Source organism: Tachysurus fulvidraco, chromosome 3 (genome assembly GCF_022655615.1).
Source record: "Tachysurus fulvidraco isolate hzauxx_2018 chromosome 3, HZAU_PFXX_2.0, whole genome shotgun sequence".
NCBI classification, from domain to species: Eukaryota; Metazoa; Chordata; class Actinopteri; order Siluriformes; family Bagridae; genus Tachysurus; species Tachysurus fulvidraco.
In genome coordinates, this window is record NC_062520.1 from 15077748 (window position 1) to 15091925 (window position 14178).

The 14178-nt window shown below is 37.0% G+C and overlaps 1 protein-coding gene across 2 annotated transcripts; it reads right to left on the reverse strand.

Moving 5' to 3' along the window:
• Positions 1–3331: 3331 nt before the first annotated feature.
• On the reverse strand, positions 3332–12953 carry serinc2l (serine incorporator 2, like). 2 transcript variants are annotated; one of them, XR_007140063.1, is made up of 11 exons: positions 12786–12953; positions 11800–11961; positions 11510–11703; positions 11311–11390; positions 9932–10069; positions 9649–9818; positions 8969–9059; positions 7535–7691; positions 6541–6750; positions 4646–5182; positions 3332–4564 (listed from the first exon to the last, which is right to left on the reverse strand). XR_007140063.1 is itself a non-coding variant. In XM_027149389.2 (10 exons), exons 1-10 carry the CDS (start codon positions 12822–12824, stop codon positions 5044–5046), a joined length of 1380 nt encoding a protein of 459 aa, XP_027005190.1. In that variant the 5' UTR covers positions 12825–12953; the 3' UTR covers positions 3332–5043. The 2 variants fall into 2 exon arrangements, 1 of the variants encoding a protein (XP_027005190.1); XM_027149389.2 differs by having other exon boundaries at positions 3332–5182.
• Positions 12954–14178: the final 1225 nt, after the last annotated feature.

Here is a 14178-nt window from a genome sequence, read left to right on the forward strand (position 1 = left end):
AATGTTGTCCTAAAAATTATGGTGAATCAATCTCTCTCTCTCTCTCTCTCTCTCTCTCTCTCTCTCTCTCTCTCTAACATGCACTCATGTTAGTATAAAAGTAAATCAACAACATGGTGTATTTTAGCTCTGTAATTACTTAATAGACCATATCGATCTCTTATCAGGCTTTTAAATTCTGTGAATGCTCCTAATATTCGCAACACCTCAGCTACAATAAATGTCACACCGTACCTACATTTCATTCATTAACCCCAACACTATTACTGTGGTACTTTAATAACCTATAAATACTCCTGTCTACCTAAAAGACTATATAGAATATGTGCATAGGTGTATATACAGTATATGAACACTGCTGAACTACTTCTTTCCCTCAGGTACAGGATAATCAGACTGCTCCAAACGTACAAACCCATACTGGCATTCAGACTCCATGTCCTAAAGAAACTAATAGCGTGGTAATGTCGGGTAGATGTTCTCTGAGCACATGTGCCAGCAGTGCCCAAACTCAATTAGCTGTGCTGTATACTGCACTGTAATCCAATGTGCCTGGGTCTTACACTTAGAATGCAATTACACCTCTGACAGGCACGCTCAATCATTTTGCAATTAGGGCATGGTTCGTGCAGTCCTTCTCAAAATGAATATTTTCAACGAAAAGCTACTATGGCAGGATATATGAGCTGCTTTGGCAAGTTTGGATTAAGAACAAAGAGAATTACTGAGTGCAAAGGAAGGTCGGTACAGAGAACATTCATCATAAGTTCTGTTTGTTCTCCAGCTTGATTATTATTTCCGCCCTATGATAAAAGAGAAAGCTCTGTAATTGTTCCAGGTTAATATTAATGATGTGGCTTCAATGGATGAGAATGCTTATGTAAAGTGGTTACCACATGTAATTTCTGCAACCGTGACAAATTTCCTGTCCACCCACCAGTGGGTCAGTGTATACCCTTTATAAGGAGATCATCTTCCTGAAAGAGCTTTTTAAATTTAACTTGCACTAACCAAAATGAATGTCTATTTGCATAATTAAATGGTACATGCACGATTATTTACAGGATGCGTTATGATGGCTCTGATATCCCTGACTGCGAAATGTAAACTTTTACAGTCAACATTAGAGAAAGAGCGAGTATCCCAGCACAACCCTGTTTCTCATACAACAAATTGTCACTGTAGGCAAATTTAAACAACAAGAGACAGGCAATAGACTCTTAGCTTTAAGACAAGTACAGACACTTATCTTCAAGACTGTGTTATTTTTAAATGTCTCTCTGTGGGCAAAGTGAGACAGAGTGAAGAAAATTGAGATGTATCACCTAGAAAAACATCTCACAGATGCACAGCTTCACATTCTGTCTTCCCTAAAAAGCTGCACTGGATGTTAATGAGCACTTGGTAACACTGTATTTGTAATGATGACAAAAAGCAGATAATTAGTGTGTCTCATGGAATAGCACTGATTAATAATGTGTTAGACTGATCAAGCAGAGTCTGAATAACAAGTTATTCTCCCCAAGTCATTCTACCAGACAGTATGGTGTTGATTTTGGCAGCACTAATATGTTCAACAGCTGCTATAGTCTTTGACCTCATCTGATCTTTTTTGTAATCAGTGCCAAAAACTAGATGGTTTTGCTGTGTTGTCAGAGTTTTGGTTTATTGGGACACAGCCCAGCATAGGTCTGAGCTTCTAGGAAGTATAAACCCGTGAGTACAAGAAAATGAGGATGGAAGCCAAATGTAATGAATATGCCATGGTAACTTTATTCTTCACCTGAGTGTTTGGAGCAGAATGAGATTTTTTTTTCTCTCTTCTGAGCCAGGCAAAAATGGAATGTACAACTACTTGGCAGTAGTGAACTGCTGACTCCTCATTGTTGATTTTAGATATACCATATACTGCATTAGACTAATCATCATAATGACATGACACTCCTAATTTCTCTCATATTAGGAAGCCTTTTGTATTTTTCTGTATGATTAACTCCGTATCCCCAGCTAATGTGATTGTCTATTCCACACGGTCTCCTACTTTCCTCACTCTCAAGGCATGAAAAAACATTTGTCTTGAATTACACTTGCTCAACAGTTTTCCTGAAATGAACAAATTAACTCTCAATGTTTAAAATGGAATATGTTCACATAGCAATGCTGAACATATTACATTTACTAAAGGTGTCATGCTCATTGCAGTGATAAGATTCATTTGGTGATGGTCAAACTTGCGGTTTAACACTCCTGGTCCTGAAGTGTCACTGCCTTGAAGTTTCTGGTGTTTAACTTTTATTAACTCAACCATAATTTAGGCCTGTTGATTAGCTGATTGGTTAAATTTGAAAACAAAACACCAAAACAAGCACAGTGGTGGTACCTCTGGGTCTGAATTAAGAAAAATGAATCTAACTGCTTACACACATTTGACAAGAGCAATGTAGGAGAACAAGAACTCATCCCATTGCACACTACTGTATTTCTAAAGAAAGAAGGATGGACTGTACCATCTCATTTGTGATGGGGGAAAGGTACCTGCAAACATGGACAGTATATTACTGTATGACAAAATAAGCAACAATAATTTGTGCACACACACTTTTTAAGGCACACACACTTCCAAATTGCTAAGGATAAAGCATTTAATATGTTGAATATCCTCTTTGTGTTCCGGCCACCTAAAACAAGTCCGGTTCCAAGCCTGTGAAATTTACCAAACATAATTATATTTTGTCTCGCCGCTTTGAAACGGAACCATTTCTAAAATTTATACGCTGGTGTTTTTCTTAGCCATGGACAACTCATTTGAGCTGTGTATCGTGCCAAGCGTCTCAGAAGTGTGAGAGCGGTAATTGGTTGTAAATAAAAAATGGTTTCAAGCTCCATGGGGCCAAAGTGAGGTCCTGAAACTGAAAATGGATGAAGCCACAGATGCTTCAAAACAAAACAGCTTAAACACAAAAATGCATTTTTATAATAATAATAATAAAAAAAGATGAAGCAAAAGCTATCAGAAACATATGCTTGCATGTGAAGAACCCATCACACCTACCATTTTTTATATAAAACAAAAAATTCTCATTTAAATGCCAGTCTTGATCATCAAAATCAATGCAGCGCTTATTTGTTCAGTGCATGAGCACACCAGCCTTGCTCTATATAATAATCAACAGTATGGATCTTTTGCAAAATTCTTCCTCCAGCCTCTTAACAGATATGAGCAGTGCCTCAGGTCCACCTAGTGGACACAATAAATCTCATCTCTCCAAACAAAGGTTACCTGCATACCTGCTACACATCACAAAGGGAGAAACAGACAAAAACACATTCATTAGTTGTAGAGAGGCTTTTATTGAAGTATTTAGATTTGCCACATGCAGATCAAACTACAATAAATCACTATGCTTGAACAATGTGCAATGCCAGAACTGTTCCTTTTGGATGGTATAAATTAAGCGAGGCACTTGTCTTCAGGTCTGTGTCCAGGCCTGGACGGAGTCGATAAGCCACGTTATCAATTAAGGCACTTAAGTGTTGTGACACCACTGAAAACCTTACAGGTTGCTTCAAAATTAATACCATGAATGCACTAGAACACTTACGTGATTGGTTACGCTGAGCAAAATAACCCAGACGCGTTTACGTGCTTCTTTATTAATCTTACGATATTTCCCAACGTGACCATGAAGACAGTTCTAAATGCAAGAAGTATAATCTCACTGTTTACAATACTCATGTAAAAAACAAAAACAAAATAAAGGATATAGGATACTCCACTAATTCAACCTTCAACAACAGGATTCAAAACCTACAATATTTAAAATGAAAGAGTGGCTTGAATGTACTTGAATGTAGTTCATACAGTGCAGAATGTTAAAATACAGAGGACCTTCAATAATTAATGACAAAAATGAAGTACATTTTAAACGAGGAAATGTTTCACTTAACAAAAATACAAAAAAAAACCCCACACTCAGTCACACACAATATCAAAAGCAATAAGTAGGAAATGAATTAAAAAAACAACTGATTTCCTGCATCAAATGCACAGCAATTTGATGCATTGTACTGCCGAGTTCTACCACTTTGATTAACACATTATTCGAGTACCTTGAATTGTTGACATTGCCAATGAAACCTTTAATATAGAAGTGAAATATTTTAGTGCATGCATAGTTTTATACAGTTAACCGTGAGAAATGTTAAAAACTCGACCACGACAATCCACTACAAACATGGCCTCCCTAGAATTGATATGACCTTCATATTATTGCGTGACGCTATACAGCACAGTTCTTGTTTTATACCTGTGCTTGTCCATCTAACGTTTACAGCAACACAGGGTGAAAAGCACCAATATCGTCACCTTGTTTGCAAAACCGTTTAGTGTTCTGAGCAAGAATGATGCAGCATGAGTTGCAACAGAGTAGGGTGTGCTTATCTCTCCCACACACTGCCTCCGTGGGGCTACAGTAAGGGCTGGAAATAAACAAGCCCTTCCGATAGCCCCCTGGCGATCAGCAAGTACTGGATCACATGCTCTCTCTCATCCATGCTGAAATTACTTCAGGAAAAAAAGTGCTTGAATAAAACGAAATATTAAACCTCGACAGAGAAATGAACCTACGATAAAGAGTGTACTTACCGACTGTACTTTTAGGTAGAGAAGGTTTGCAGCAGCAGTAACATGCATATTCATATTCGTGGCTAGATCACTGAAGTAAATGAATTGTTAAACAGTACCGCACCATCACCTCATGTCTCAGTTCCCTTTAGGAAATAGCAAGTAAATTAAGATACGAGGAAAAAATTGCACCAGTAAAGAGAATTCATAAAATGCATCTAAAGTCATCATGAAATCTGAAAATATCAGTTTGTGTTGATTTGTTAAGACAGAAATTTATGAACAGCACATATTTCAACCATTTATCCTATAATATATTCTCTATGTTGACAGCGATTCCACAATATTAAGAAAAGAATTAGCACACCCCTCTTTCATATACATGCACACAAATCCCCATGTAAAAGAAGAAAGCTGGCTCAGCTGAAATCTCGATTGGTGAGGATGACTGGGGCCAGAAGGGTCCAAAGGTAGAGAGCCAGTCCCAACCAGCTGGAGCAGATCTTCACCCAAACTGCAGGCATGCTGCTCTGCATGGCCTGGGTGGTTGTGTCAGGTCTGTGAGAACAGAAAAGCAGAGGAATATTCCTTAAGGTAAAGAAGCTGTATGGCATTTAAATTTGACACTAAAACATTAAAACTTTTAGCTACTTGTACGTGAGGCAGCTTTACTGCAGTTCAATTTATACATTATGTATATAGATCTATCTATCTATCTATCTATATATTTAATTTTATAAAAACATAGAACCACTCAAATGATACACACGCAAAATAATATAAAATAAATCACAGACACCTTTCATCAAACTGCATTGGGACAGATATTTCCAGTTCAACAAAGCGATTTGTTTCTTTAGTTCCTTCACAATTAGTCATTTCCTGGAAAGCAGACATTTTATCTTGACTCACCAACTGGCACAACTTTGCTTCAATTCACACTTCAAAACTTCAACAGTTACTTTCCCACTGCAAAACTTGGTCCTGGCCTCATCTCAGCAAACAGATTACGCTTTTATTTGATGCGATGATTCAGTCCACGGCAGCATTGTGACACGTACAACTGTAAAAGTTACTCCATCTGTCCTGCTGCATTTATTAAATCTCTCACACTTCTCGCTTGTGTACACGAGCCTACATCTACACACCTAATTTTAACAGAAAACTTTATTTAGGATTGTGTGGGCTGTAGGTGAACAGAAACGTCATTACAGTAAGACTCATCATCCCAACATAGTGAACATGAAGCAAATTCTGGTTCTCCATTCCACTGTCTCATAACATTAAGCATTGAGTTTTTAACTGCCCCAAAGGCAATAGTTTGTTTACTCCTAGAGCTGTAATGATACAAACACCTTCCTCCCATATGAAGTATGACAAATTCAGCCAGATCTACAGCCAAATAAAAAAAGTCGAGAATTAACAGATTCCAAAGTTTAGGAGTTTCTTAAGGTCAGCATACAAAGGTATATTAAAGAAAATAATGGGTAAGAAAATAAAGTAATAAAACAGTTATTTGCTTCTTTTTTGCCTTCAGAGATTTACTGACTAATAAGCAGCAGGGCAAACTTCACTGCCTCAACCAGCTCAAAGTTTCATATTTTGGACTTTAGAAATGAAAATCTAGGTCTAAAGGTCACATTTTCATGGTTTTAGGTCTAAGTTTTGATCAAACAGACACAGTAAAGACACTCCATATGAACTGTAGTCTTATTGTTTCAGTTATAACCCAAATCCTTCTCATGGCTAAGTTTAATGACTTATATTTACATTTCTGACACTAGATAAACACCAGAGAATTTCCCAACCCCTCGGTTCTTGTTTCTATGCTTTCACTTTCTGCTACTAGACACTACACAATGAGAATCACATTCAAGTCCTAGCCTGATATATTCCAGTAGAACAGACCCACTTACTTGTACCAGTTGGTGAGAGTCATCATGATGTAGAGAGAAGCCAGCAGGAGGTGAAAGTGAAAGAACGAGTAACTATAAGTGACTCCTTCCTCCTCGTTATCCATCACTCGCCGCAGGCCGTCCTCTCCCACCGGTCCCTCCGCATCTGAGCCGCGACCCTCCTCGGTTTGCATCAGCCTGTTTACCTGAGCATTACTGGAAGTGCGGATACTGTGTACAGAACGGAGGAGTGCTTGGTCAGGAAAATGTTGACAACAGCACAGTCTTACTTTGCAACAAATTAGGGGTTGCGTAAAATGTCTGATTTGCTGACTAATACAAATGCTACGAGGATGTGGGGAACAGTGAACTAATCATGGAGGGAGAAAAAAAATGGTGCGACCTCAGAATAAAGAAGGCAGGAGAGAAAGCAGCAGTATTTGAGATTAAGAGGAAGTAAATTCTATAGTCACCTGCATATTGTGTAAGACTATGCTAAAAGCACTAACATGTCAATTTGACCTGGAAATAAAGATTTTACTAGCCCATAGGCTATATAAAACTGAAAAAAGGTTGGTCATCGAGCTGTAAGGAATCAATATTTGCAGCTGAGCCACCAGTGTGTCCACATTTTAAGAATTGGTATATCCTTAACTGGTGTAGCACGGCACCCAGACTTATTATTTTGCAGCTTTACTGCTCTGTCTATTTGTGTTTGTCTTTAAAAACGTAACAGAGCAATGAAACTGGATATGTAATTTGCCTGTTTATTCACATTTCACTGTGCTAATATAACAGCCACAAAAAAAAATTACAGCCCGCAATCAGTTTCTTTGGAGAGGATGATTAATACGGTTTTCCCGAATTGCTGGTTGACGAGTAAAAAAGCCACAAGATGCATCCTTGCATCAGACAAACAGTATCTTTATGTAAACAGTAAAAATTCATCACACCCAAGAATCATGGGAAATTGGAACACAATTGCAAGCTTATAGCATTTGTTCACATGATGTACCTGGCATAAAAAGTGCAAAAGAGGAAGATGATGAGCCCCACTATGCCCTGGGCGTCCCACCACTGCACGACACCTGGGACACTGGTTGGTGAGGGCATCGTAGTGCTGACGCTCGTGTTGGACACCAGGCTTAGCAGGCTCGGGTTACACTCCCGATCTAAGAGAAATTTACACAAACACCTAATTGAGTGGAGGCACATGAACTTACAGCAAAACGTCTACTACGTAAAAAAGAATAATGCATAAGACAGCTGTATCAGGTGATCATTACTAGGTGAGATCAGCTTTTCTATTAGACAGCATGGCACAACCTACATAAGCAGTATATTGCCTGTGTGACAAGGCTTTTATATCTCCTCTGATTAAAAGCTATTTATTTGATTTAAAAAGCTTTTTATTTATTTTTAAATTATGAGCAATGAGAAAAAAATTAGCATCTTAAACATCAATCTAATCCGAAAATAGCTTCATATTCACTGTGTGTACTCCATACACGAGGTACATTTAAGTTTTAAGCAGTATATAAATGATTCAGAGCAATAACGTGAAACTGGAAATGCACTAGGAAAGAATTCCTACAGAAGGCTTCCTTACTACAGCAGGGTCTTAATTTGCATAATTTGTGTCTCTGTAAATCGGCTACACACATTTACATAGATCATAAAGGAGCTCTTTCTGTATGTACAGCTCCATGCAAAAGTCTCACGTAGAATGTTCTACACCAAATAATGCACTGACAAATAATTAAACGAAACACTGACTACCTAAAAACTACAAAGAGAAATAAACTACAGTACTCTAAACGAATTCAGTATTTGGTCTAACAAACCACTCCATGTAAAAAAACAAAACAAAACAAAACAAAAAAAATCACCAATATTTGGTAGACTTTTTGTCTTTTTATAAAGACACTGGCTGGTAAGTTCTCAGCATCTTATAAAAACTTGACACGGTTCATTTTGAGACTTTGTTATCCCTCACAGTTACATGTTTTCTCTGAAAGGCGTTCCATTATGTAATGCTTTACGTTTTTTTAAAGTTACTTAAACATTTTCTGTATCATTAACATTTTAAAAAAACTTTAGAAACAAACAAACAAAAGAAAGGTGCAGTAGTCCTAACAAAAACATCTACTAGTCAAAACATGCATGAATACACTACGGGTACATATTAACGATTTGGGAAATCTTTTGGCATATGTACACACGTGAACAAGGGGGGATAACTAGAGCAAACTAAAAGCAAGCCCTTTTCTCAAATACTTTAACCACACATGATACATTTGAGGATCAAAAGCCTATTCTACCGCATTATACTCACGCCCCCAAATCCATTAACCTGAGAAAGATAAAGATTACCCATTTTTACAATATATAAAACTTGACTTAAACTACCAGTACAAAACTAATGGCATCTTGTGAAGGAAGGACTTACTAGGGTTGTTGGTCATGGCTGACCAGGTGACATACATGGTGTACAAACTGATGAGGGACGACTGGAGCAGACCAGACTGTGGCGAGGCATCCTGAGGCACAGACAGTAAGGAGAAAACAAGACTACAGTAGCTGAAATGTCGGATTCTAGGGCAGAGAACTTTATTCATTCATCATTTATGCCATTTAGCAGATGCCCTGATCGAGAGTGACTTACATTTTATACAGAAAAAGTTATTGCATGATTTTAAATAAACTATTCTTATTTGAACGGTTTGATTATGTTCATGAAATAAACCTGTGCTGAAAGGATCCATGGAACTGATTCCACAGAAAACTGGCAGGAGTTTCTGTGGAAATCCTGAAACTTTCCATGAATCCTTATTAACACAGAGGGTCTACATTCAAGAAACATAAACAATAGCTTAAAATTAGCACAGGCAAAGTGTTGGCATGAAAACATTTGCAAGCTCATGATCAACATAATGAACATTATGCCTGGATACATACAGAGCATAAATTAAATGCAATCTAGAAGTTCATTTCTCCAAGGTGTTACACGAGGAACACAAAGCCTGCATTCCTTACTGGATTTAAACCCTTCTTATTAAAGACATTTTTGAAAATTTAGAAATTACCCTTCTAATGTCCATCTCATAACGTAGTGTCCTGTGATCATACCTGTACTTTAGGCAGAATGGACACCACGGAGACGATGATACAGAAGATGAGGTTGAGACTGATGAAGACCTTGTGCTCGGTGCAGCTGTCAGGTTTGGTGTAGTACAAATAGAAAAGCACCACAGCAGCAAAAGCCAGGGCATAGTGCAGGATGGTAAAGAAGAGGAGACCTATACACAAACAAACCCCATACTCAGATTAGACCACAGGTATAGGTGTATCCTAAGAAAAGCAATCATAAGGAGAAAAAAAATTAAGATAATGAAATAAATCAAACCCTTACTGAAATACCAGCATTTCCCGTTTCCCTCCTCGGCGTTCCTAACCCATACCTCATTCCACGAGTGGGCAAAGTCAATCAGCAGGATCAGCTGGATCAGGATGAACATGAAGGAGCCCACAATGCCAAAGTAGAACCAAACTTTGTATACACAAAGGAAGAAGAAATTTCATGAAATATGAAGTGATCTTTAGTTATAAACATTGCTCAACTAGCCTGGTGGATATTTATCTAGTGCTTATTTTTAAAAACTGGTACAACGTTTTATTTTTAGCCCTAATCATCATATATACACAAACAATACACACTACACACAGAGAAATGAGAATAAAAAACAGAAAATGTCTAACTATAGTGTAGTTTATATTTAAAAAGCAGCCACCGAGTAATAAAACCCAGCTCAGTAATCTCTGTATTGCTCCAGAGTTTCTTCAATTTTTCTCAGGAAGAGTGACGTGTGAAATAGCAGGTACAAATACAGTGTTGCAGATAATAACATCTTGCCATATTTCCAGTTACATGTCCACAAATGTCAAAACCCTCATTAAACATTTCCCGCTATCCAGCTGAAAACACTTTCCAATCACTCAAAATTCAATACAACTTATTCACAAAGGTTCTTTGTAAATTCCCTTAACATTAATATTATTATTAACCTGTTCTGTGGTTACTGCCTGCTGAACTAATGCTGCTATTTCCTCTTGTAACTGTAGATTGTTAAATACAATACGCAATGACCACAGAGCCACTCCAACCACATACAACACGTCCATGATTTGTTTTCCAACCTGGAACCTTAATAGTCTTGTTTGGGATTATATGCCATTAATATTCCAAACAAAACATATAGATATATATATAAGATATACGGTCAAAGAAATGTGGACATGTGACCATAATGCCCATATGTGCTTGTTGAACTTCCCATTGCAAATTACTCCCCCATTGTGCTACAATGGACTCCTCTATTCAAGGAAGGTTTTCCAATAGAATTGATTGCGGCTGTCGGGATTTGTGATCATTCGTAAACAAGAGCCTCAGTAAGTTTGGCACTAATGTTGGATTTGCAGGTCTGGCAAACAGCCAGTGTTCCCATTCATCTGGTTCAAACTGGTTCAGTGGGGATGTTGTTCATCAGCAGGGGTTGAGAATCTAGTCAGGGTTGATAGCAAGAAAGGCGAAGCCTAATATATGGCGACACTGAAAGAAAACCTGTTCCAATCTGCAAGAGACTTGAGAATAGGGGAACAGTTCCTTGTCCCTAAATTCAGTTTCTTATTTTATACAATTCTTTAATTTGATAACTGAATCTGATGTTTTGTGACTGACACCTTGTTCTACAGATAAACCACACCACAATAATTTCACTACGCTAGACGTACCATTATGAAATGTTCCATCAGGGATAAAGAAGGCTCCAACAGTGATCCCCACCAAGATTAGAAACTTGAAAAACCAGAATCTGTAAAATATAAAAGCAATCGAGTAGATAGTTTAGACTACACAGGAATTACTGAAAGCTGTAAATTTCCACAACAAAATCATAATCTCAGGCAGGTGGAAAAAAATCCTACAGCTCACCCATTCTGAATAGCAGCCCGAGGATCTTTGCTGGTCCGGACACGAATCATAAGGGCAGCAAAGAGGAAGAAGAAACAGGACATGGCAAAGCACATGCGGTACACGGACTTGTAGCCCACAATCACATCACAGTTAAACTGGTTCTCGATTCCTGGTATAGGTATAGTACTCCCACCTTGACAAAAGCCAGGAATCTGGAGGAATAGCAGAAAAATAAAGTAGGCCACCCTACCAATATGTGGTCACACTACCACATAAAAAAAGCACAAATGGGATGACACCGTTCTCACCTTCCGAAGCTGAGTCTCCATTCCAGGCAGGATCATAATGATAGACACGAGAGTGCCCAGTAACAGGAAGAAGGAGAAGATCAACCGAGTGACTGTAGAGTTGTTGGATGATGGACAGCACCCACAGAGAATACATGGAGCAGAGCCGCACAAGCATGATGCCTAGAAAATAATAATATCATATGTTAATAGACGTTTCAAATAAATAAAAATACACCAGTTTTCTCTAATGTAGACATGGACAACAATGACAAACAGTCAATGAATCACATCCTGACTATGCGAGAGGTGTAGGGAGTGGAACAAGGTGCATTGTGTTCTCTTTATTTACAGTCATGACGTCATCAGGAGAAACGTTCTCTTAATAGCATCTTGTTAAGAAGTACAAAAAAAAAATAAATAAATAAAAAAACCCACAATAAAAGCCCGTACGCTTTACAGTGCAGTCATATAATATAAAGAGCACAAGTTTAGGTATAAAACCAAAACCAGCTATTTAGGATTGTCGTTATTTTTCAATGACGACATAAATAAATACAAATAATAATTATAGAAATATATGCATATTGTTGTGTACATAAAATATTCAGAGTATAAATATTTAGATGACACTCTTGAAGATTGTGTCGTAAAAATGTAAAGGGACGATAAATTAAAACAGTTAAACTAAATAAACAGGAGAATTTATCCAAAATAAAGCCTTAATCGCTGTTTAATACAATCTGTATCACCTGAACTAGTACAGCATATAGATGGTGAGGAACCGACTAGCCATCACAGTCACATGTAAACAAATGACTAACAATAGATACAAATGGTAAATTGTTACACAGTAAACACAACAGCATCGTTATTTCGCTTGTTTGACCTCTGAAACACTTCAATTAGCCCCAATTGTGGCTGATAAACATTATATTTATACAGAACAGAATTTTACCTTCTTTATGAGCGTAACAAGAAAACCACAAAAGAAATAAAACACTTACGCAGCTCGCAAGAGAACATAAAGCCATACAAGCCCCCATTTTTTTCGAGTAGTCGCTAAACAAGTATCAGGTCTTTGTCACTTGGGTGTTTATCTTATGCTAACTTTAATTATTAACTAGCTAGCAGTAATATGACGCTTCACGAGCTGAACGGTGAAGTCACATACAAGCAAACCTACATAATAAAAGTCTTCGAATTTTAGACTTATTCTTATAACATGACAATAAATATCACGACAATTAAATTCGAAGACACTATTTTAATTGTCGTGATATTTATTGTCAGGTTATAAGAATAAGTCTGAAATTCGAAGACTTTTTTATGTAGATTTGCTTGTATTATATCTTAACATTTGCTTGAAGTCACGTACAAGCAATCCTACATAATAAAAGTGTTCGAATTTCATACTTATTCTCATAACCTGACAATAAATATCACGACAATTAAAATATTAAGACTGAAACCTTAAATGATTAGTGTGATTACTTCTTACATTAGTTGCACATACTTATTTATATTTCAATTGCACATCTATATTTCGATTGCACATTTTTTCCACTGTACATACAACTGCCCTTTTTATTCACTGTACATACAACTGCCTTTATAATCCACTGTACATACAACTGCATTTATTATATATGTGTTCATGTCCTATCAATGCCATTCTGTTTACACTGTGGAGCTCCTGTACTATAACAAATTCCTCGTATGTGAAAACATACTTGGCAATAAAGACCTTTCTGATTCTGATTCTGATTACAGTGAATGTTAGAATTTGTTAAAATTGCTGCATATGACAGCTCAGTTCATATGAGTCTCAGTTCATATCTCAATTCATAGTCAATTCTGTTTGAAATCATCCTGAATTTTGAAATGTTACAACATCATCAAAACAAAGAATGTGTTAGTATTGTTTTTCAATAAGTAAATAAAAAACAAACAACAAAAAAACAAAAAACAAAACAAAACAAAACTACCACTTAAATAAGGCTCTGATACATACAATTAGTTTAAAAAGCTAAATATGAAGTTTGACCATGCATTTATCTCAGGCCTCAATTTCTCAATTTATATAAATAAAGATTCTGTTAAATTTTATTTGCATCCACGTCTTTAATAAACATATATATATGTATATATATATATATATATTGACATCCGTATTGAGCAAGCCAGAGGTCACAGTGGCAATGAAAATCTCTGTGAGACATGATGAGGATGAAACCTTGATATAAAAGAAAGGAACCAGACTAAAAAAGGGAACATAGGGTCTGGATAGTACACATAGCAGCGGCATTTGTGATTCAATCAGTATAAACAAAGATAAAGATTGTTTTATTGCTGTAAAACTATTATAAGTTTAGTAGGACATTGTTAGGTTTCTGTGTG